This window comes from Symsagittifera roscoffensis, chromosome 3, assembly GCF_963678635.1.
Source record: "Symsagittifera roscoffensis chromosome 3, txSymRosc1.1, whole genome shotgun sequence".
In the NCBI taxonomy this organism is placed as follows: Eukaryota; Metazoa; Xenacoelomorpha; order Acoela; family Convolutidae; genus Symsagittifera; species Symsagittifera roscoffensis.
In genome coordinates, this window is record NC_087064.1 from 17014363 (window position 1) to 17039443 (window position 25081).

A 25081-nucleotide genomic window follows, 5' to 3' on the forward strand; every position below is an offset into this window, starting at 1 on the left:
TTGATATAGCTTTGTCAGTTTGTCAGCATTTGATCCGGTAGTTTTGGCTCAATAAATGGCACCATATTATTTTTGCTAAAATACTAAGCAAGTTTTGTTGTCTTGATCATTTTTAGTTCGGAAGTTTATTTTTTTACTCAAATTGGTCGAAAAACGGAGATTAGCTATGACAACATGAGTTTATATACTATTGTTTTCAAAACCAAAATCTTCTTTTTGAGACGATTGATTGAACTGAATAAAAAACGCGTTAGAAAACAATTAATTGGCTTGAATGCAGTACAAAATTATACGAATTACTAGCATGCTTCAACGAAATTATTTTGAATCAAATTCAAACAAATATTTTTCAACAATCTGCTCCGTCCTTGGTAATATCAGATATTTTAAACTAAAAAAAAACTATTTCCATGCTTTTCCAGAATAGATTGTTGAAAAAACTCAGAAATAAAAAATTGAGAAATAGAATTGGTTGAGTTTCAGTTTAAGTTTTTTTTGTGCTGAGTAACTTGTGATTGGCCCAAACTAAGTTCAAGTCAGTTTGACTTAAGGCCAGTTCAATTCAGTTTAAGGTCCGAATAATTTCAACTCATTTCCGCTTCCATTTCACTTCAGTTTAGTTCAGAACTGACTGAATTGCTCTCAGTAAAGATGGGCGCCCTCAAACCTCACGGACTCTAAACAGAAACTCAAAGTTAACTCTATTTTTGTCCGCTCGTTTGAGGGCGCACATCTTTACTATTTCACAGTATCATCTCAATTCCACTGGTCTCGAATCCAGAACTGATTTTAAGAGAAAAAACTAGTTTGATGGCTCTTGCTTCCTGTGACCACACAATTAGTTCAATCCAGTCAGGTTAAAAGCAATCAAATGGGCAGTTTTCAACTCATTGGATTATTGTACAATCTTTTTTCTTTGAATGGTTGTATAGGAGAGAGAGATCCTTGCACAATAAGTCAGTTCAGGCAGTGGAAATGAGATGTTGCGATTACTCAAAAAACAAAATGATGCAAAGATTTAAGATCACATAAATTATTTTTAAGCTGCATAATAATTTTCTAATGATCGAAATGAAAATTATTTCAGTTCGACAAAAATTCATGGTTTTCTAGATTTTGTTATCTAAGCAAACAGCGCAAAAGAAAACTCACTATTGAACTCAAATTGGGACAAACAAAAAGTTGAACAAACAAAGCCAATTAATCAACAAAGAAACGAAGAATCATTCTGGCAAAACAAAGGAATCTTACCTTCTAGCACAAGAGTGACACAGCAAGAGGTGATTCCCGAGGGGTTGATTGCCTTGCAGACAAACTCGGTCTTCGGTCCACACTCGTAGATGTCGTAGATCGACAGACAACAGTAGCCGTCAACCCCGTGCACGATACTGTAGTTGCCACCGTTGAATATTTCCACTCCATTTTTCAGCCATGAAACTTCTGGGCGTGGTTTTCCGTCAATCACGCATTCGAACTTAGCAGTGACGCCGTCAATTGAAGGCTTCATGGTCTGAATGAACTTCGGAGGATTACCAGGTTTCGTGATTCGCTGCAAAACAAGTTCAACCGTTGTCGATGAAGTTCCGGATGCATTTGTTGCTCTGCAAGTATACTCCGCATTTCCATGGTCGGTGACGTTGTAAATTGTCAGAGAGAATTCACCATTTCGTCCATTGTGAATCACAAAATCACCGCCAGATCTGATCTCCTCGCCATTTCGTAGCCAGACAACATCCGGGTAAGGATCGCCGGAGATGGTGCATGTAAACTTTCCAGTATTTCCATCAATCACAGGAGTCAGCTGCTTAACAATCTTCGGAGGCTTTCCAGTATTGGTCACAAATTCGATGGTCGAAGTCGCAATTCCGGCTTCATTTTCAGCCAGACACTGGTACTCGCAATTTCCGAACCTGTCAACATCGTAGACTATCAAGGTGCACGTTCCATCTGGTTCTTCTTGAAGTCCGAAGTCATTTCCAGGATTAATTGGAACCTTGTTTCGGAACCACTTAACAGACGGACGCGGTTGTCCGTTAACTTTGCAGGTGAACCTCGCGAACTTCCCTTCCACGTGAGGTGTTACTTGCTTGACAAACTTCGGAGGCACGCGGTGAAAGTTCGTCTCACTGGATGGAGAGTAGTAGAACGGACTTCGTCGATGAATTGAACTGGCATTCGGCGAGTGACTCCGGCTCGGTGAAGCCGACACACTTCGTCTCTCAATGATTAACTTCAAACTGCAAGAGATCTCACCGGCAACAGAAGTCGCTCTACATACGTACTCAGCAGGTCCTAGATTCTTGAAATTGTGGATGATCAAACTTGAAGATCCGTCAGCACTGGTGTAGATTTCAAAGCTGCCTCCGTGATGGATCAAATGTCCATCTTTATACCAGAGGATGTTTGGCAGAGGGTTTCCACTGACAATACAATCCAGCACAGCAGTGTTTCCGTCAATAGTCGGAATTATGGGTTGAGCGAACGTCGGCGGCTCTCCAAACCTGTATGCTTGACTCTGGAAATGAACCGAACAAGAAGCAACACCCGCGTTGTTGACCGCTTTGCAGACTATTTCTCCGTCTCTGATTTCGTGGATGTTATTGATTCTCAGCGATATCCTTCCGTCGTATGAAGTGTTGTACGTGAAGTTATGATCGGGTCGAATTTCTAGCCCGTCTTTCCACCACGAGATCGTAGGTTTCGGGCTGCCTGTCACGTATCCTTCCAGGTACGCGATATCACCCTCAAATCGGGTCTTGATCGGTTCCGAGAACTTCGGTGGAACCATGTCATAGAACGGATAAGCACTTCTTGGTGCTCTTTCGATTGTGAGTGTGATTGTGCACTTGGCTTCTCCCACGGGGTTCGACGCTTTGATCATGTACTCGGCTTCGTCATCGTATCGAATGCCACGAATGGTCAGAGTGTAAGACTCGTCATGTCCTTTCGTGATTGACACTCGAGAATTGAAATTCATCGGAAGTCCGTCTTTGTAGAACATTACGTCAGGTGCTGGGGTGCCTCGAATGTAAAAGAACACATTGACTGTTCCTCCCACAATCATGTCACCGGTCACTTCGGGTTTGGAGAACTTCGGCGGTTCCTGGTGTCGTCTGAACGAAGTCGACTCCTTCACAGTTACGTGACTCACTGGTGGGACATATTCGGGCGACGGAGGTCTCGGTAGAGGCGTCAGCTGGAGCACGCAAACTGCTTCTCCGACAGCGTTCTCAGCAAAGAACTCATACTCGCCTTCATCGGTGACTTGTATGTTGGGCAGAACTAGTGAGTAATTATTTCCCATTTTCCTGTCCAACTGAAGCCGATGTCCCAAAAAGATCTCTTGTCCGTTTTTGTACCACTTGATGGTCGGCTCGGGTCTCCCCGTGAGTGTGAAATCGATGTGCATGTTTCCTCCGATAAACATATCCCCGGTGATTACCGGTTCACTGAATTTTGGAGCTATCGGGGGATCAGCAGCTTCGATGTTGATGTTTCTCATAATTATTTGCGACTCATTAGGTGGTGTAGGAGCCCTAGGCGGTGACACTGATCTCCAAGGTCTCGCAGGAGCTTTGGGCTTTGGCGGTTCTTTCAGACCTGTCAAATTGAACGTAGTGTAGTTGGTTCCGTTCGAGTTTTCCGCCGTGATTTTGTATCCACCTTCATCGCCCGCATTCATGTCTCGGAACGTGATCACATACTTGCTGTTAGGTTCTGGTCTCAGGAAAATCCTCGGTCCCTGAAGGTTAATGAGGAGTCCGTCATGGAACAGTTTCACGTTCGGTTTCTCTTCTGAGTATATTTCAAACTCGACGTTAACTTCGTTTCCGGGCTTCACTTCGCCGATTACGCGCGGGTTCGTGAGCATCGGAGGGTCTTTCTGAGGAACCAGAATAACTTGGGGCTCGCCTCTGCTCGGTTTACCAGGCACCTCGATGTTGCCAATGTAAATCGTTCTGGCGTTTCGTCCCAGGTAGTTCTCGGCTATGAAACAGTATTCACCCTCGTCATCTGTTCGGAGGTCTTTGATCACGAGTTTATACGTGTCGTGCATTCCGCGCTCAAGTCGGATTCGCTCGCTAAAGACTCCGGGTCGCCCATTTTTGAACCAGTGAATTCGGGGTTCAGGATGTGCCGCTAGTTTGATGTCGATGACAATTTTACCGCCCTCTTTCAGATCACCTCGGACCATCGGTTGCCCGTAGAACACAGGTGGCTGGTAGGGTTTGTCGCTTTCCTCCGCAGTTTCTGGGTTTCTTCCGAGACCTGGAACTGCGTAGGGAGCAATGTGGTCTCGTCTAAAATAAATTTAGTTTGACTTAGGGCACAAGAAAATTACGCAAAATAGTTTATCTGATTTGAATCGGGTCACAAAAACAGCAGATATCGTAACGCGAAAATTAGCCCCTGGTTTTAGTTGTGAAGGATGCCAAGCATGGTACACTAGTCGGCGCAAAGTCTCAGAGACCTGAATTTTCACGCATAATTTTACTCTAAGGCTCAATCACAAAATATACTATCGCTTCATTACAATAAACAAATTTTCAGAGCTTTTGATATGACAGTAACCCATATTTGCACTCCTCGCGGAAAAAAAACAAGCATAATTTAAGGCGCCAAAATTAAACCTGTGTCAGTTAATATTATATCTCCTTGTAGTTACTAATCTTACATACATTTTATGTATTCCGAAGAACTTACCGACACATTGGCACGTGACTGTTGTCCGGTCCCTCTGCAATCCGCGACACTCGCACTCCCGAGAGATCATTGTGCCAGCCGGGATTTGTGGGAACCGCAGTGCTGTTGATCATGCTACTTCTTGCTGTCGGAGGCCCAATGCTGGCCGGCGAGAAGCTGTTCGGGTCACCAAGATTTCCGTTCGGACTGCTGATGCCGACGTCTTGAAGATTGACGACACAGGTCGCTTCTCCGAATTCATTCTCAGCTATGAACGTGTACTCGCCCTGGTCCTCGAGGCACAACTCTTTGATCTGAAGGGTGTACCATCCGTCAAGTCCCCCGAACAAATTGATCCTGCCGCCCAAGTTGAGCAGCTGGTTGTTCTTGAACCACTGGAGTTGGGGATCAGGATAGCCTTTGACCTGCACTCGGAAAAAATCATCAGAATATTTGCGTAATTGCTGGTTTTAGTTCATGCAATTTCTAGAATACTCTGTTAAACTTTTCAGATTACGTAGAACGAAAGCAACTGGTTAATTCGGAAATGGTCTTGCAAACTGTGATCGAAATGGCTGGCCTCTATTAGCGAGGAAAACAGAGATTAAGGCTGAAGGCCATTTCCCAAAGATTAGATAATTTGACAGAGGCGAAGCGGAGCTTAGCACCACTTGCGATACAACACAAACAAAAAAAATCGAAGTCGAAAAAAAATTTAAACGTTGAAAAAGAACTAGGTGAACCAAACTTTGCGTATGTCTAGATAAAAACAACTGGAGGCCAGCTAAAGCTGGAGGTATGTGTTTGATATTAAATGAATTCGCTATACTCGTGCAGTACAAAAATGTTATTTCAAAAATTGGGCTTTGCCCAAAACCTCAGTTGTTTCTCTACTAAATCAAGTAAAAAGAGTTTTAAAAAGATTGAGATGATCAATATTCTCAAGAAGATAATATTGACTATTTTCTCTGACAAAAAATTGCACAATTTTATCTAACAAATAATTAAGGAGTAGAATCACTGCTTCTACAGGAACCTTTATCGAAACCAGTTCTTTCAATTGAACTTTTTATATCATATTTGATTGTTTTAATTTTAGGAAAACTCAAAAATTTCATAAAAACAGTCAAACTTTATAGAAAAAGGTCAACAGGATTTCAAAAACCATAACTTTTTTTACAAAAAGCAGATTTGGGAGGGTAGTTCTCGAGAAAGGTCAAAAACTTTATAAATAACGGCCAAAAAATCAAAACCTTAACTTTTCCAAGGCCATGACAGGGAGATTTTCGAAAACGTTCTATTCTTTGAAATCAAAAACTCAGACTTGAGAGTGATATTTTTCGAGAAAACGAAAAAAAAATCAAAAACATGGGTCAAATATTATCCCACAGACTTTTTCGAAAGCTGTAGACAGAGGAGTCAAATAAAGAGACTCTAGGGGAGTATACAGGCACACAAGGGAGTAATCTATTTAAAAATCTATTGAAGTTTTTGAGAAAAACTAAAACATTTTCCAATGAAATTGGAAATAGTTTTCATTAAGGAAAAGAATTTTAACAAACCAATTTGTAAACATACAACCAACATGAAAAGTGTGGAGGGGAGTGTTCGAGTTGTGTTTCCCTTGAAACCACCCAAAATTAGGCCAATAAGCCGATAAAAAATAGGCCCAAAATATTTTGGCGAAAACGAAGTCAAGATAAGTAAAATTACAAGTTGTAGGAGTAAATCAAACACCTAAAAAAACACCAGAGAAAAATGCGCGCAGCAAAACAAAAACAATTTCAAGATGTGACAACTAAGCCGACAACAGATAAGCAGACAAATAATTGACCGACAGTTTTATTTGAAACACAATATTTCCCGTTAGAAAAAAAACAAGTCCTGGTCAGATTCGAAAACAGGACCTTTAACATCGCAGATATATTCGTTGCTTCCATGTTAAGCTGGACGGGAAAACATAGAAGTTTGATTTCATTATGAACCAATATACAAGTGATTCTGTTAAACAATTCGCTAACCGAAAAAAGTCTGTATTCCAGTTTGATAACGCTTGCTAATCGCAAGGGTAAACATTATTCAAACCTGGAAATCGATGTTGATGGTGCCTCCGATGCACTGGTCTCCGTTCACGATCGGCTGACTGAACACGGGATGTTCCGACGGCAATCCTCCGGCCGACTGCTTTTGATGAGCTCCGCCTACGCCTCCGTCGAAATGGTGTTGAGAGCCGTTCATTTGGAAACTCATGTTGCTGATTCTCTACTGCATTAATAAAACGAATATATTTAAGATACAGTAAAGGTAAGAGGTTTTAATTTGAAAAGTGCAATAAAACGGCGCAAATCTTCCCTTAACATTAAAGCGTCAAAAGGCTCTAGAAAAATTTTAGGAACAATTAGCCAAAATTGGATTTCGATGTCATATTAGTTCTCAAGGGATCACATGAATTTACTTATGCGGCAGTTTTTCTAAGGAAAAAAGTGATTTAGCTAAAAAAAACCTAATATTTTGATGCCGGAAATGTGAAATCAGGAAAAAATATATAATTGAGAAAAAATGTTCGAAAGTTAACTTTGAAGACTCACCTTATTTACAGCAATTAGCTTTTTTGTATGTATGTATGTACAAGCTACTCCACAGCCCCAGGGGCGAATTTGTTGGAGGGGAGAAATCTCCCTTACGGATGTGGGATCAGATTATATGGGGCTGTAAGATGTAAACCAACGGACAAAAGTTTAAACCGAGGTTAGAAATTTCAGGGGACGGATATAAGTTTGGGGGAAATTAGAGTTGAAAAGGATCAAACTATTTTAGGGAACTTTAATAGGAAAGTGATTTTATAGGTTCCGATAACACGCTTAGTGTACACATTTACTGCTTCGCCTAACACACAGCATGTAATCTACGCGGAGTCTCAGACAGAATTTTCCACATATATCTGCTCACAAAGATTCAAACCGGGTCAACGTTTTGAGCCCACTTTGCTTCAACGTTTCAGTGCCCGAAACCTGCGAAACTGATAACAAGGATTTGAGAAATGTTTAACCATTAGTTAGTGGCGTACCAAAAGGTCAAATATTCAAAATAAATTCCTTCGAAATTCCTTCTCCGAGCTCAGACTTTGTAGGAATTTATGTTTTCGCGGCTGTAAATGTAAATATCCTGTTAAAATTAGAGTTCCAGCGGGCACGAGGTTGCTTACATTTACGTATTCGGAGTTTAATTTACCAAGTTTAGCTTTGTTATAGCTTGGGGCCCTTTGATTCAAGACCTTTGCCAGAAATTCAGAGCAGTGCGACTTTTCTTGACGGTTTAAAGCCAGCACTAATAAACAGTTTACAGAAGTGAGGCGACTCTACCTTTGTTTTCTGAGAGAAGCTAGGCAAATCTTGGAAAAATGCCTGTAACTAAATCTCAAAATTTGGGAAAACTTCAAAAACTCCCCGTAAACTCTTAACAGGAATTGAAACTTGATTCCATTCCAAAACACAAGCAAGAGATCCAAATAAACCAGCTGACACTACAAGACTAAAGTAAACTTGTAAATAGCCTCTGAAAACAGAATTTTTGCTAGTTTCCCAAATTTTCAAGAGTTAGGATTGGGGAAAATCAGCTCGAGCATGAATGATTCCGATATTAATCATGCAAATATGGTCCAATATAGATTACTTTTCTAGGAAAAATCCTCTGGTTCAGGGATTGAAGTCACAAATGACAAATAAACCTAAACTCAGGAGTTTGAATGGTGCTCCGACAGAACAGGATCAAGAAGCTATAAAAATTCAGGGATAGAGAGAAGTAAAATTCAGTTATTGCACTCAATGCATTCAAACAACATACTCGGGGTACAAACATCTCATTTGAAAGAATAAGGTTACGATAGACTTGGAAGTGGGAGCTTTTTCAATTGAGCAGTTTCAATATTTCGAAATAATTTTCCTCTAAAAAAACGATTAAAAAAATACACCTAAGTAGACTGATTTTGTTTCAAACTTGTTAGAACAGTTTGACAATTCTTTTCTTTAAAAACAGAAAAATGCGTTAAAGTATTTGATAAAACTTCCACAAATCACGTTTATTCAAGAATCGACGTATTTCGTTCACTCTTTATTTCCGCTTCCCACTTCTCCGCAGTCTTCGATGAACACTTTGGAACTTGGCTGACCAGTGCTGCTTCCCACACTCTCCATCAGCTGCACGTGATCGTAGCCCTCGGTCACTTCTCCGAACACCACGTGTCTCCCATCCAGCCATGACGTCACAGCTGTGGTGATGAAGAACTGGCTGCCGTTCGTGTTGGGACCTAGATCAGTTGAAACAGAAAATGATTATTGTTTGGATGAAAAACTGAATGCATAACTACTGAAGGTATTTCAATATATTGAGCCTCTGACATAAAATTACCAGTAATCGGTCTTCGAACTATAGTTTGCATCGATTAAAAGATTTCACTGGTCAGTAATAAGATGGAGTAAGCGAGACATCAATAACACTTTGGAAAAAAGCTTTGACCGGATAATTGTTTACCTCAAAATAAGTACAATAATTCGTCGCCAAACGCGCCATACTAAAATCATAGAGCTGTTCGGCCAAAAATGGGTGTCGTTAACTAGTACCAAAAAGGTTACCCTTGCCACGGCGAGGGGGTCCCTTCATCGCAAAATTAAGTCAATATGTAGTAGTTACCTGAATTTGCCATTGAGAGGATCCCCACCTTAGTATGCTTGCACGCGAAGTTTTCATCCTCAAATTTTGACCCATATATACTTTTCCCGCCAGTTCCATTTCCGGCTGTAAAATCTCCTCCTTGGCACATAAACTTTGGAATAATCCGGTGAAAATGACTTCCTTTGTAGCCGAATCCTTTTTCACCTGTACAGAGTGCGCGGAAGTTTTCCGTTGTTTTGGGCACCTTGTCGGCGTATAACTCCATTACTACGCGACCTTTTACGGGTGCCTTTTTAGCTGCAGAAATCACTATGTCCATGAAGACTTTAGCATTAACCAACTTAGAACTCATTGTTCGCTAACTGAAACTTTTTTATTGCACTACATCTAGTATTGCGCATAAAAGTATAAGCAAGTCGCATAAACACGGCCAAATATTAGAGCTATTTGAAAAACCAGCGACTGGCTTTTTCAATTTTAAAATCCTAATTTGCGATTTTGCGCATTTGGGCAAACTAACAGTCGAAAACAGACCTACCTGACAACATCAGACCAATAAGAATCTGTGTGAGATTAGGTTACTGATTAAAGTCTCGAGAAAAGAGAGGCCTACTTAGGGTTTTTCGTAAATTCATTTGAAAACTTAAGATAATTTGATAACGTCGGAATTTATTAATTTTACAATAAAAATTCATCCACAATTTTCTTTATTCAAAATTAGTGTTGCAAAGCATGTGATGGATTTGTTAACTGTCCTCTCAGGTGCATTACTTATAAATTTTATTTTAATTTAGCGGACGTTAATTTTATACCAGAGAAAAAAGTTCTTCTTAATTAAATTTTTAAAAAGTACGCAAAATTTCGCCGCCAAAAAATAAAGGTTCAAAATCTGTTGGAAAAATATTAGGAGCTCCAAAACATTTAGTTTGAGACGTCAGTCTGAATATTTTTCTGAATAATCTTCTCTCGGATTATCTCTCATGATCGAGTCTTGATATAGTCAGATACACGTTTGGCAAAATCCATCTCATTTCGATGAAAAATTGGAAAACATTCTTTTTTTGCCCTTTTCTTCATTACTTGAATACTAAAACATAGGCTTACATAAGCTAACAGGGGTAGACGCCAGATGATGAGCTGGTCCCATGGTCTCTCTTCTACGAGTTTCATTTATTTTCATTAAAATTAACTAGCGTGTAACGCACCTCCGGTGCTTCGAGTTTTTGAGAACTCTTAGAAAAACCACAAATAAAGGAAAAAAATCTGCAACCTTTGAGTGCTTTCTGACAGCACCCAATTACACGGTTCGTAACTTCGAATTTTGCTAAAATTTTTTCTATGAGTTTTTTTTAAATTCAAATTAGGAAAAAAAATTGTGAAGTTTTCTAAATCTAAATTCTTGGAAAAATGTTGAAATGACATAAAAACGTCACGTCTTGGAAGCTAAAAGCATTTGAGCAGACCCATTTGGACGCAAAATTTGCAACTCCTGAGAGTACTCTCACAGTACCCAACTACAGGGTTAGGAATTTCAAGCTTTGGAAAAAAATTGAAAAGACAAAAAACCGTCTTGTCTCGAAAATTACAAAAACGTGAGCAGTCATATGTGGAGGCGAGATTCGCAAGCCCTTCGAGTAGTCTGACAGACCCCAACTTAAGGGTTGGGAATTTCAAAATTTAAGTTTTCTAAAAAAAATATCAAATCACAAAAAAATTCATATCTCGAAAACTGAAATATTTTGAGCAGTCTTATTTGGAGCCGCGATTTGCATAACCCGGGAGTTCTTTGAAAGCTTTCAACTAAAGGTATAGGAAATCCAAAATTTTAAAAAAAAATCATGAATTTAAGTTTTATGAAAACTTTTTTAAAATCACAAAATAAAACGCCACATCTCGTAAACTACTAAGATTTGAACAATCAAAATTGGAAGTGAGATTCGCAAGCCCAGATAGTATTCTGACATCCACCAAATAGAGTGCAGGAAATTTCAAAAAATGAACAAAATATTTAAATTTAAGTTTTCTGCAAAATTTTTGAAAAATCACACAAAACGTCATATCTCGAAAACTAAGAGCATTCTAGCAGCCACATTTAGAGGCAAGATTTGGATCTTAAGACTCCTAAGAGTACCCTCACAGTCCCCACTACAACATTAGGAATTTCAAATCTTTTAAGCTTTTTAAAAACTAAGTTTTCTGAAAAATTGAAAAGAAATCATAATACACGTCATCTCGATAACTACAAGGATATGAGCACTCATATTTAGAGGCAAGATTCGCAATCTTTGAGAACACTCTGACAGTACCCAAACACAGGTTTGGGAATTTCAAATTTTGAAAATTGAGTTTTCCAAAAAAAATTAAAAAATCACAAAAATCGTCGTATCTCGTACACTGAAATGAATTGGGCATTCATAATTGGAGACCACATTCGCCAATTTTGGAGAAACTCTGACAGCATACCACCATTGTGTTGCTAATTTTCAACTCGGTGGAACAAACACTAAATTCAAACTGAAAAATCGAAAAAAATCTTGAGCTTTTCAATATACGATATAGCTCAACCACGCATAGATACGTTAAGCCCTTATCTGTAGCAAAAAACGCTTTAACATGGCAAGATACGTGTCGGGGCACACGCATTCAAGTATAGCATATATTTTTTTTGCCCGGAGACAGAATTTTTTTCTTTCCTTTTTCAAAAAAATTAGCAGCCAAAAATTGACAAAAACTGATCCGGTTGAAAACAATTGCCCAAAAAATTGTTCGTGAAGTTTGTTTTTGTTGGTATTACTGCTGTTTTTGTATAAATCAATGTGAAAATTATCTCTCGCATTTTTTCCCTTGCGTCCGATGATTTGTCATGAATTGCACGAATTGGCTGCTCGATTCAATGGTTATTCAACCTTTTGTTTGGTCTAATTTGAAAATTGAATACAGAGGATAATCGGAGCTTCCATCACCTGCAAAACTTCACAAACATAGCATTGCAAATTACCAGACGGACAATGAAAGGAAAGCCAAATAGTAGAAAAAATCGAAAAACTTCAAAACCACAACTAAAAACATAGGCGCTACGCGCAATACACCGAAGGCATAGAAACTGAAGCAAAAACCAAACAACTTGAACAACTAATAATTGAAGAATAACAGTTGTAGAACAAAAAATCGTACTAATACATGTATACACCAAAATTTTGCTATATCGAGAAAGAGCCTGAAATAACAGTTCTAGAACTAAAAATCGTACTAACACATGTATAGATTAAATTTTTGATATATCAACGAAGATCATAAAATAACAATATTTCGAGTTACAAGAATACAAGTTACCTTGCGACTTGTGAATTGTAATCGCGCCAGCAAATACAATCGGAAACTGTTTCCTTGCAATACGAAGTGACTGGTTTTTGCCCATACTGAACACCCGAGTAAACATAACAAGCAATAAATAAGCAATAAAAAAATAAATCAATACATAAATAAATAAATAAATACATAAATAAATACATAAATAAATAAATAAATAAATAAATAAAAGCAAAAGTGAAATGTACAAATAATTAAATAGACATGAAAAAAAATATATGAACAAATAACCAAACAAACAGACCCATAATATAAATAAATGAAAATAAATAAATTAAATAAATACACACGCAGAAATAATAAAAGCAAAACTAAATGAAAGAAAGAATAATTAAATAAATAAACAAAACACGTGATAAAAATAAACAAAAATAAATATGTACATACAAAAATTATAAATAAATATAAGCAAACTAAACATAATTAAATAAATAGAAGAACAGATAATTAAATAAATAAAGATGAACAAATAAAGAAACAAACATACGCAATCACGTCACATAGCGCGATATAGTCCAGCCCACATGATAATTGATAACTGTGGACGTTATTTGTCGACACTTGACAACAGACAACATTAAAAAAAAACCCGTTACACGATACCATAACACCTTGACTAAAGTCTTCGGTGTAAACATTTCTAAATGGAATGCTGTTCAGTTTGAGAAGACTCCCGGAAAATCAATAGCCAGCATTATAAAATTTCATAATTTATTGAACGGCAACTAAGCCAAGAGAACATGGGTAAATTCCCGTAATGTTCTCATGGAAAACTTCTGAAATTCTAAAATTATACAATCCCTGCCCCCTTACCCTCCACCCCCACACACACACTCCGAAAATACAAAACACTTTTAAATTTTCCGTTTTCAAACGACCACAATTAGGTAACTAAGCCAAAATTAATACATTTTGACGGAAAGAATCATAAGTCGAAACAATTAAGGCCAAATAAAGCTTTTAAGCAAAAAGTACAAAAAGCGTTAGAAAATTACAAATTACAAGAATCATTCAAAAACTTTCTCGCTTGCAAAGAAACCGCTTGCCGCACAAGAAAAATCAGTAAAGTCGCAGTGGCGACTAAGCCCGAAAAACATAAGCAAACAAATAAAAGAGTTTTGGGCACCTTGTCGGCGTATAAATCCATCACTACGTGACCTTTTACGGGTGCCTTTTTAGCTGCAGCAATCACTATGTCCATGAAGATTTTAGGTCTAACCAGCTTAGAACTCATTGTTCGCTAACTGACTTTTTTTTCTTTACACTGCTACTACTCTTGCGCATAAAGGTATAAGCAAGTCGAATAAATGAGGTCAAATATTACAGCTATTTGAACAACCAGACACTGTTGCAGTTGGACAAATTAACAGTCGTAAACAGACCTATCTGACAACATCAGACCAATTAGAATCTGTGTGAGATTAGGTTACTGATTAACAACTCGAGAAAAGAGAGCCCTACTTAGGGTTTTTCCCAAATTCATTTGAAAACTTTAGATAATTTGATAACGTCGGAATTTGTTAATTTTACAATAAAAATTCATCCACAATTTTGTTTATTCAAAATTAGTGTTGTAAAGCATGTGATGGATTCGTTAACTGTCCTCTCAGGTGCATTACTTATAAATTTTGTTTTAATTTAGCGGACGTTAATTTTATACCAGAGAAAAAAATTCTTCTCAATTAAATTTTTTAAAAGTACGCAAAATTTTGCCGCCAAAATATAAAGGTTCAAAATCTGTTGTAAAAGTATTAGGAGCTCCAAAACATTTAGTTTATGAGACGTCAGTCTGAATATTTTTCTGAGTGTTCTTCTCTCGGATTATCTCTCATGATCGAGTCTTCATATAGTCAGATACACGTTTGGCAAAATCCACCTCATTTCGATGAAAAATTGGAAAACATTCTTTTTTTGGCCTTTTCTTCATTACTTGCATACTAAAACATAGGCTTACATAAGCTAACAGGGGTAGACTCCAGATGATGAGCTGGTCCCATGGTCTCTCTTCTATGAGTTTCATTTATTTTTATTAAAATTAACTAGCGTGTAACGCACCTCCGGTGCTTCGAGTATTTGAGAACTCTTAAAAAAACTACAAATAAAGGAAAAAAATCTGCAACCTTTGAGTGCTTTCTGACAGCACCCAATTACACGGTTCGTAACTTCGAATTTTGCTAAAAGTTTTTCTATTTATATATAAATAATTATAAATAGTACTAATTAAATATAAATTAGTAAAAGAAAATTGTGAAGTTTTCTATATCTAAATTTTTGGAAAAATGTTGAAATGACATAAAAAAGTCACGTCTTGGAAGCTAAAAGCATTTGAGCAGACCCATTTGGACGCAAAATTTGCAACTCCTGAGAGTACTCTCACAGTACCCAACTACAGGGTTAGGAATTTCAAGCTTTGGAAAAAAATTGAAAAGACAAAAAAACGTCTTGTCTCGAAAATTACAAAAACGTGAGCAGTCATATGTGGAGGCGAGATTCGCAAGCCCTTCGAGTAGTCTGACAGACCCCAACTTAAGGGTTGGGAATTTCAAAATTTAAGTTTTCTAAAAAAATATCAAATCACAAAAAAATTCATATCTCGAAAACTGAAATATTTTGAGCAGTCTTATTTGGAGCCGCGATTTGCATAACCCGGGAGTTCTTTGAAAGCTTTCAACTAAAGGTATAGGAAATCCAAAATTTAAAAAAAAAATCATGAATTTAAGTTTTATGAAAACTTTTTTAAAATCACAAAATAAAACGCCACATCTCGTAAACTACTAAGATTTGAACAATCAAAATTGGAAGTGAGATTCGCAAGCCCAGATAGTATTCTGACATCCACCAAATAGAGTGCAGGAAATTTCAAAAAATGAACAAAATATTTAAATTTAAGTTTTCTGCAAAATTTTTGAAAAATCACACAAAACGTCATATCTCGAAAACTAAGAGCATTCTAGCAGCCACATTTAGAGGCAAGATTTGGATCTTAAGACTCCTAAGAGTACCCTCACAGTCCCCACTACAACATTAGGAATTTCAAATCTTTTAAGCTTTTTAAAAACTAAGTTTTCTGAAAAATTGAAAAGAAATCATAATACACGTCATCTCGATAACTACAAGGATATGAGCACTCATATTTAGAGGCAAGATTCGCAATCTTTGAGAACACTCTGACAGTACCCAAACACAGGTTTGGGAATTTCAAGTTTTGAAAATTGAATTTTCCAAAAAAAAAACGAAAAAATCACAAAAATCGTCATATCTCGTACACTGAAATGACTTGGGCATTCATAATTGGAGAACACATTCGTCAATTTTGGGGAAACTCTGACAGCATACCACCATTGTGTTGCTAATTTTCAACTCGGTGGAACAAACACTAAATTCAAACTGAAAAATCGAAAAAATCTTGAGCTTCTCAATATACGATATAGCTCAACCACGCATAGATACGTTAAGCCCTTATCTGTAGCAAAAAACGCTTTAACATGGCAAGATACGTGTCGGGGCACACGCATTGAAGTATAGCATAGATTTTTTTTTGCCCGCAGACAGAATTTTTTTCTTTCCTTTTTCAAAAAAAATTAGCAGCCAAAAATTGACAAAAACTGATCCGGTTAAAAACCATTGCCAAAAAAATTGTTCGTGAAATTTGTTTTTGTTGGTATTACTGCTGTTTTTATATAAATCAATGTGAAAATTATCTCGGGCGTTTTCTTCCTTGCGTCCGATGATTTGTCATGAATTGCACAAATTGGCTGCTCGATTCAATGGTTATTCAAGCTTTTGTTTGGTCTAATTTGAAAATTGAATACAGAGGCTAATCGGAGCTTCCCATCACTTGCAAAACTTCACAAACATAGCATTGCAAATTACCAGACAGACAATGAAAGGAAAGCCAATAAGTAGAAAAAATCGAAAAACTTCAAAGCCACAACTAAAAACATTTCTAAATGGAATGCTGTTCAGTTTGAGGAGAAGACTCCCGGTAAATCAATAGCCAGCATTATAAAATTTCATAATTTATTGAACGGCAACTAAGCCGACAGAACATGGGTAAATTCCCGTAATGTTCTCATGAAAAACTTCTGAAATTCTAAAATTATACAATCCCTGCCCCCTTCCCCTCCAACCCCCCCCCCCCCCCCCCCACACACACACTCCGAAAATACAAAACAATTTTAAATTTTCCACAATTAAGTAACTCAGCTAAAATTAATAAATTTTGACGGAAAGAATCATAAGTCGAAACAATTAACTCGAGAAAAGAAAGCCCTACTTAGGGTTTTTCCCAAATTCATTTGAAAACTTTAGATAATTTGATAACGTCAGAATTTGTTAATTTTACAATAAAAATTCATCCACAATTTTGTTTATTCAAAATTAGTGTTGCAAAGCATGTGATGGATTTGTTAACTGTCCTCTCAGGTGCATTACTTATAAATTTTGTTTTAATTTAGCGGATGTTAATTTTATACCAGAGAAAAAAATTCTTCTCAACTAAATTTTTTAAAAGTACGCAAAATTTTGCCGCCAAAATATTAAGGTTCAAAATCTGTTGTAAAATTATTAGGAGCTCCAAAACATTTAGTTTATGAGATGTCAGTCTGAATATTTTTCTGAGTGTTCTTCTCTCGGATTATCTCTCATGATCGAGTCTTCATATAGTCAGATACACGTTTGGCAAAATCCACCTCATTTCGATGAAAAATTGGAAAACATTCGTTTTTTGCCCTTTTCTTCATTACTTGAAAACTAAAACATAGGCTTACATAGGCTAACAAGGGTAGACGCCAGATGATGAGCTGGTCGCGTGGTCTCTCTTCTACTAGTTGCATTTATTTCATTTATTTTTAGTAAAATTAACTAGCGTGTAACGCACCTCCGGTGCTTCGAGTTTTTGAGAACTCATAGAAAAAACCACAAATAAAGGAAAACAAAATTTGCAACCTCTGAGTATACTCTGACAGCACCCAATAACAGGGTTCGTAACTTCGAATTTTGCTAAAATTTTTTCGATGACTTTTTTTAAATTCAAATTAGGAAAGGAATTGCGAAGTTTTCTTTATCTAAGTTCTTTGAAAAATGTTGAAATGACATAAAAACGTCACATCTTGGAAGCTAAAAGCATTTGAGCAGAACCATTTGGACCCAAAATTTGCAACTCCTGAGAGTACTCTCTTAGTACCCAACTACAGGGTTAGGAATTTCAAGCTTTGGAAAAAACATTGAAAAGACAATTAAACTTCACGTCTCGAAAATTACAAAGACTTGAGCAGTCATATTTGGAGTCGAGATTCGCAAGCCATTCGAGTAGTCTGACAGACCCCAACTTAAGGAATGGGATTTTCAAAATTGAAGTTTTCTATAAAAAATTTTGAACAAATCACAAAAAAAACGTCATATCTCGAAAACTGAAAAATTTTGAGCAGTAATATTTTGAGCTGAGATTTGCAAAACCCGAGAGTTCTCTGAAAGCTTCCATGTAAAGGTATAAGAAATCCAAAATTTTGAAAAAAAAACATGAATTTATGTTTTATGAATTTTTTTTAAAATCACAAAATAAAACGTGACATCTCGTAAAGTACTAAGATTTGAATAATCATAACTGGAAGTGAGATTCGCAACCCCAGATAGTATTCTGACATCCCCCAAATAGAGTGCAGGAAATTTCAAAAATTAAACAAAATATTTAAATTTAAGTTTTCTGCGAAATTTTTGAAAAAACACACAAAACGTCATATCTCGAAAACTAAGAGCATTCTAGCAGCCACATTTAGAGGCAAGATTTGGATCTTGAAATTCCTGAGAGTACCCTCACAGTCCCCACTACAATATTAGAAATTTCAAATCTTTTGATTTTTTTTAAAAACTAAGTTTTCTGAAAAATTTAAAATAAATCTTAATATACGTCATCTCGATAACTACAAGGATATGAGCACTCATATTTGGAGGTAAGATTCGCAATACCCTGACAGCGCCCAAACAGGGTTGGGAATTTCATGTTTCGTAATTTGAATTCTCTAAAAAAAAAAATTAAAATAACAAAAATCGTCGTATATCCTACACTGAAATGACTTGGGCATTCATAATTGGAGACCACACTCGCAACCTCTGGTGAAATTCTGACAGCATACGACTATTGTGTTGCTACCTTTCAACTCGGTGGAACAAACAATAGATTCAAACTGGAATTCGAAAACATCTTGAGCTTTTCAGAATACGATATAGCTCAACCACGCATAGAAACGTTAAGCCCTTAACTGTAGCAAAAAACGCTTAAACATAGCAAGATACGTGTCGTGTCACACGCATTTAAATACAGCATAGATTAATTTATTGCCCGGAGAAAGAATAAATTTCTTTCCTTTTTCAAAAAATTTGACAGCCAAAAATTGACAAAAGCTGATCCGGTTGAACATATTTGCCCAAAAAAATTTCGTGAAGTTTGTTTTTGTTGGTATTACTGCTGTTTTTATATAGACCAATGTGAAAATTATCTCTGGTGTTTTTTCTGTTGCGGCCGATGATTTGTCATGAATTGCACAAATTGGCTGCTCGATTCAATGGTTATTTAAGCTTTTGTTTGGTCTAATTTGAAAATTGAATACAGAGGCTAATCGGAGCTTCAGACGGACAATGAAAGGAAAGCCAAAAAGTAGAAAAAATCGAAAAACTTCAAAACCACAACTAAAAACTTTTCTAAATGGAATGCTGTTCAGTTTGAGAAGACTCCCGGAGAATCAATAGCCAGCATTATAAAATTTCATAATTTATTGAACGGCAACTAAGCCGACAGAACATGGGTAAATTCCCGTAATGTTCTCATGAAAAACTTCTTAAACTCTAAAATTATACAATCCCTGTCCCCCCTCCACCCCCCCCCTCACACACACACACTCCGAGAATACAAAACAATTTTAAACTTTCCTTTTTCAAACGACCACAATTAAGCAACTGAGCCAAAATTAATACAATTTTACGATTTGACGGAAGAATCATAAGTCGAAACAATTAAGGCCAAATAAAGCTTTTAAGCAAAAAGTACAAAAAACGTTAGAAATTTACAAATTACAAGAATCAACCAAAAACACTTCGCTTACAAAGAAATCGCTTGCCGCGCAAGAAAAAGCAGTGGCGACTAAGCCCGAAAAAACATAAGCAGACAAATAAAAAGCTGACATTTTTTGAAACGGAATATTTCCTATTTGAAAAAATAAGTCTTCAGATTCGAACCTAATAATAGGTCAGATTCGAACCCAAGATTTTCTCAAATTGAATTGAATTGATGATTTCTACTGCATCGGATATGGCATTTCAATTTTTTCATTTTCAAAATCTTGAGATATTTGACTACAAAATCAAAACTTTTCCTGGGCAAGGAAATGCTAGCTTTCTATTACAGGATTTCAAAAATTGTTGTACCTCAAAAACGCCACCAAAAACAAATATGCTATCTTGTATTTTTAACTTCAACTACATAAAACATATAGTCAATTGAGCAAAATACTCAGCTCAACAAATTTGAAAAATCCACATACTTCATCAAACAGCTAAATATTCATTTATACGTTAAGTTTTCAGACAAATAAGTTTTCAGACAAAATAATCGGTTTAAGCTTTGTTAGACTCAGTAAAAACTGATTTTATTCCATTTTGATTAACTTGGCTGGCTAGAATTTTTTTTCCTTTTATAAATGATTTTTTGAGCCAGTTTTTTAAGTGAAACTTTGAGTCTCTTGAGTGCGTGAAAAGAATTATTTTTAGCGTGAAACTTTAGGTTTAAAACATTCAAATTATATTTTATTATTTTAAATCTCGCAAAACTCAAAGCAACTTTCGTCCCCATCGTATTTCGTCTTATGTTAACACACATTAGGAAAAACACGTCTTGAATTTCTATATTTTTCCAGATTATTCAAATCAGCACTGTTTTATGATGAAAAGTTAAAACACCATAGCTTAGAAAACACCATACCTTTTTAACCACAACTCTTTTTATCGTCAAAACTGGACCTAGAATTTCTAAATGAGATCGTGATTAATCTAACATTACAGTTAATGAGCACTCACCTATCTTATAAGAAATGGAATATCAGAAAAAATTGTTAGACGCTTCCGATGACTTTCCGCACAATATTCTTATACGAAAAGGCTGTTTCGAATATCTGATTGAATTAACTATAAAGTTTTTAACTTTTCATCTGTTAGAAATTAATAAATTGGCTCCTGTGGTATCCGAATTTGTCCATGAGCATTTCTCTCAGCTGGAGGACCCAACTCCACCGCCCACACAGAAACACCATGTCATCTTTCCTCGCAGCTTTGATGGTCTTCGTAATGTGCACTTCTTTTAACAATCCAGTGTAGTAGTTCCACCTGATAACAGATTAAACCCTACTCGATGAGTTTTCCCCATGCCGAATTATGAATACATTTATAAGAACCATTCTATCTTGCCTTCCTTCCATTTTTGTTCCGACCCCATTTGAGTAAGGAGGAACTTTGTCTTCTAGTGTTTTTGAGTTTTTTTGTGCCGACCGTTGAAAATGGGGAGGCACTTTCTATTCCGGTGTTTTAGTTTTTTTTCTTTTCTTTTTGTTTTCTACGCAAATTCAGATATCACAAATAATCATCGAGCATGGTCGAGTGATATATCATATTAAAGCCCTTATAATCGTGATTCAAACTTCATTTTAAAAAAAATTCCGAATGTCGAGAAAGACCGGTTTGAAATTTTTGATTTTTTATCTATTTTTGAACGAGTAAATTTTCGAACGAGTAAAATTTTAAAATTTAGACTAAAACACTTAATTTTACTAAGAGAAAAACTAGTTTTTGAAGGTTGACTTAGCTCTACAAAAGCTTCAAAAAAATTCTTCCAAAAATAATTATAATTTTAGTGCAAAAATTGGGGGAAAAAATTTTAAACAAATTTCGAAAACTTTTTTCATGTTTCTTATTTATTCAATTTTAGAAGCCTATTGGATTCCTTTATGCCCAATTCACTAAATTTCTACGCTTTCGTATAATTTTATCGTCACACTACGTACCAAAAGACATTAACTTGAAGAAAACAGAGAAAAGCTTTTTTTCCCGAAGATGTGGCCGGAACATTCTCTGCTACTTGCAGAGCAAACGGCTATGCTTGTTTCTTTTTTGTTTTTCACGCAAAATCAGGACTCACCAATAATCATCAGAATGGGTCGAGTCATGTACCAAATTGAAGCCCTTTCAGTCGAGATTCGAACGACGGTTTCAAAATGTTTTCTCAAAACCGAGAAAAACTGATTGAAATTTTTGATTTTTATTTCATTTTTGAGCGAATAAAGCGAGCACTCATGTTTAAAAATCCTGAGTTTAAGCCCTGAGAACTCAATTATACGCAAAGAAAATTAGTTTATATAGTTTCTTAGCGCCCTATTGGGAATCAACTTCAAAAATATTCAATAAATTTTCTGCAAAAAAATTTGAATAAAAAAATTGAACGTTTTTTTAATCTTTTTTGATTTTATTTAGCTTTTTTAGTATGTTTCTACAACAATTTTTGTCTAAATTTCCTATTTTACTATGGCTGTCGAATATGCCTAAATTATAGTTTTACGTCAGAATTTTTTATCAAACCATGCAGAAAAACACTAATTAGAAAAAATTATTTTTTTTTGTAGTTTCTTAGAGACTATGGTCGAAACATTCTGTGCTACTTGAAGTTTTTTATTCCAAAAAGGCGCTAAAACACTCAAAAACAACTAACGGAAAATTAAGATTTTTACGTATTAAGTTAAGCTATTGTAAGCTTTTAAGCCATTAAAACAAGCTATTGTAAGCCTGCTCCGAAACCGGTTTTTTTTTCGACACTGGAAAGATTTTTAATGTCACTCAAATCACGACTGTAAGGGCTTTAATATAAAATATCACTCAACTCTCTCCGATGAGTATTGGTGGTAGCTGAATTTGCGTTGAAAAAAAAAAGAAAAAAAAACGTAAACACACCCGAATACAGAGTTCCTCCCATTTTTCAAAGGGTCGGAACAAAAAAAGATTATCTTATAAGATAGCAAATCGAGGTAGAGTGGTAAAATGGTAATAACACGGTTCACCTGATAGAATAATTTGAAGTTTTACTGAACCGTAAAAACGACTATTTTCAATTTCGAGCAGATCGAACGAAGCATACCTATGCATAGCTGTGACTGGCACCCATTCAATCACATGGCTGAGGACGAACTGGGGGTGCTGTTTAACATGTTCAACCAGACGGGTTCGGTAGATGATGTCATCTTCTGTTCTGTTGCAGCAGATGAGACAGGCCTCGTTGCCCAAGGGGAGGAACTTGTCCAGTAGTCCCATCATAGGAGTCACTCCAGTGCCACCCACCAGCATCACCAGTCTCCTCAGATTGTACCTATCAATAATTATCAAAAATTACAGCTTTTGTCGAAAGAAGAAAAAACTTGAATCAAAAATTGTAATTTTTGAAACAAAATTTTCACAGAGATCGTTTCTTTGTAAAACTTTTTTTTACTTTACGTTCTTTATAAAGTTTTTCGGATATTTGCTGATATTAACTCCTCGGAAGTGTTATGAGACGTTTGACCCTGATTGTGTTATTTAAAAACAGAGTTGAAGTTGCACTTCGCATACACAAGCAAAAAATATGACCGAAATAGCTACTGGGAAAAACTGAATGATTAAAACTTTGAGTCTACAAAATTTCTTAAGTGACGCACGCCAATTGTGAGTCTACGTAATTGGTAAGTGACGCAAGCCAATAATGACGCATTAGCAGTACCAGTCAATCTGAAAAAAAAAGAAATTTAACAACTAACATGCCTTAATTTATAGAGCGGACGCATTTTAACTAGTATAAGAAAAAGTTCATTAAAAACATCCGACCCTACTCAGGTTTGAACCCTCTTCTTTGGTTGCGGGTCTCCTTCCCTACCTCTACGCTACAGATCCATGATACCTTGGAAGCCAAAGTGCTGTTTGTAATATCATACTATCACACAAGCTTTGCTTGTCTAAAGACGAAGTACAAACCTAGTTCCCTTCATCTCGACAAATCCCTTTCCGAGGTGATCAAGATGAGACACCGGCCCGTAGCTCTTCACCATATCCCCCTTTTTGAGCTTGTCCAGCATTTGGGTGAATTTGCCCCCCTGTGGATTGATGGAAGATTTCTGGTAGATCTTGATTGCAAAGAACAAGTCGCGCTTGTCATCTCCAACTTTCACTGGAACAAACTTTTACCATTATTTTTTTCCATTTCTTTTATCGGCTGATGTGGATTTTTAAGGCTGAGGCTGCAAACTCTTCATAACTCTTTAAAAACTGATCGAGATAACTTTGTTTTTTATAAACTATCAGAGCCAGATTCTGTTAGCTTTGACTGCGTGGTGAGAACAAATACGATACGAGAGAACATCCGGTAAAACTGGACAAGAATACCATGCTGCCGTGCTTGCTTGAAATCTGAAGCTTCATGAGCTACTTAATAAAATGTATATACAGAGGTGAAGCAGCGCTTCGCAAACGCAAGCGAGAAAACGATAAGAATCAGCTCTGAAAGGTGAAACACAGAGGCGAAGCTGAGCTTCGTACCACTTGCCATACACAATAAATCTCCAAAAATCAAAAGATAATGCTGCTCCAACGTAATTGAACTTTGTTGAAAAATCACGTAGGCTAAAAAATCACGAATTTTTTTTTGCAAATGTTAAAGAAATTAGTTACCTTCAAAACGAAAAAAAAAAAAGGATTTGGGCTTAACTCTATCCATTTCTTTCTAATAAACAATAGATGAAAACGATAAGAAAACATTTCAATCAAAAAACTGAGATACCAAAAAAATCCCCAATGTACTCGAAATCAGCTCATTAAATCTTGCAACCAAATAATCTGCATATCTAACAAGAACAATCGGGGGTGAAAAGCCGTATCCGCTAATTGCTGTATTATAAGACCAAAAAAAAAACGAAAAACAAAATTTCGAAAACACGAATGCAACGATTAAAAACAATTGACACAGAAAAAACTTGCTAAAAATCTGAAAAAAAACTCTGAAAACCTATGAAAATAACCCAATTACATCAAGAATTATCAATTATGAATACTATTTGCAACGGTAAAAAATCTAGATCACAGAAAAAACATTTAAAAAACGCGAAGAAAGGACTTCAATCAGAAAGACACATTACTTTGCAGACAAAACAATCAAGTCAATCTTGCAAAAAAAAATCTGGAAATTTATCTTTTTTTTGACATATTAAGACAATACGTTAAAACATCAATTTCAATCGATTTCAAATAAAGTTGCTCGAACCTAAAACACACTTAAGTAATTAAAACTTAAACTAGT

General features: G+C 36.3%; 3 protein-coding genes across 3 annotated transcripts in view; all 3 read right to left on the minus strand.

The window, feature by feature from the left end:
- Positions 1-245: 245 nt before the first annotated feature.
- On the minus strand, positions 246-7561 carry LOC134842420 (muscle M-line assembly protein unc-89-like). The gene is made up of 5 exons (XM_063858747.1): positions 7272-7561; positions 6769-6948; positions 4705-5108; positions 1252-4301; positions 246-677 (listed from the first exon to the last, which is right to left on the minus strand). Exons 2-5 carry the CDS (start codon positions 6931-6933, stop codon positions 643-645), a joined length of 3654 nt encoding a protein of 1217 aa, XP_063714817.1. The 5' UTR covers positions 6934-6948; positions 7272-7561; the 3' UTR covers positions 246-642.
- A 1147-nt stretch (positions 7562-8708) lies between these two features.
- LOC134842421 (peptidyl-prolyl cis-trans isomerase-like) lies at positions 8709-9723 on the minus strand. The gene is made up of 2 exons (XM_063858748.1): positions 9373-9723; positions 8709-8989 (listed from the first exon to the last, which is right to left on the minus strand). The coding sequence occupies exons 1-2, from the start codon at positions 9704-9706 to the stop codon at positions 8787-8789; spliced, it is 537 nt and encodes a 178-aa protein (XP_063714818.1). The 5' UTR covers positions 9707-9723; the 3' UTR covers positions 8709-8786.
- Positions 9724-20878: 11155 nt separating this feature from the next.
- Positions 20879-25081, minus strand: part of LOC134842191 (uncharacterized) — a 52555-nt gene continuing 48352 nt past the window's right edge. The window contains exons 3-5 of the mRNA XM_063858412.1: positions 23764-23956; positions 22898-23125; positions 20879-21099 (exon numbers count right to left, since the gene is read on the minus strand). Coding sequence (XP_063714482.1) covers positions 20928-21099; positions 22898-23125; positions 23764-23956 — 593 coding nt within the window. The 3' untranslated portion in view covers positions 20879-20927. The remainder of the gene's footprint in view (positions 21100-22897; positions 23126-23763; positions 23957-25081) is intronic.

Coding starts and splice junctions, on each gene's coding strand:
- LOC134842420 (XM_063858747.1), bottom strand. CDS start 6,933: ATGAGTTTCCAAATGAACGGCTCTCAACACCATTTCGACGGAGGCGTA. Junction 4,302..4,704: donor AGTCACGTGCCAATGTGTCG/GTAAGTTCTTCG, acceptor AATTTATTTTAG/ACGAGACCACATTGCTCCCT. Junction 678..1,251: donor TGTCACTCTTGTGCTAGAAG/GTAAGATTCCTT, acceptor GTTTCTGTTTAG/AGTCCGTGAGGTTTGAGGGC.
- LOC134842421 (XM_063858748.1), bottom strand. CDS start 9,706: ATGAGTTCTAAGTTGGTTAATGCTAAAGTCTTCATGGACATAGTGATT. Junction 8,990..9,372: donor CCTCTCAATGGCAAATTCAG/GTAACTACTACA, acceptor CAACTGATCTAG/GTCCCAACACGAACGGCAGC.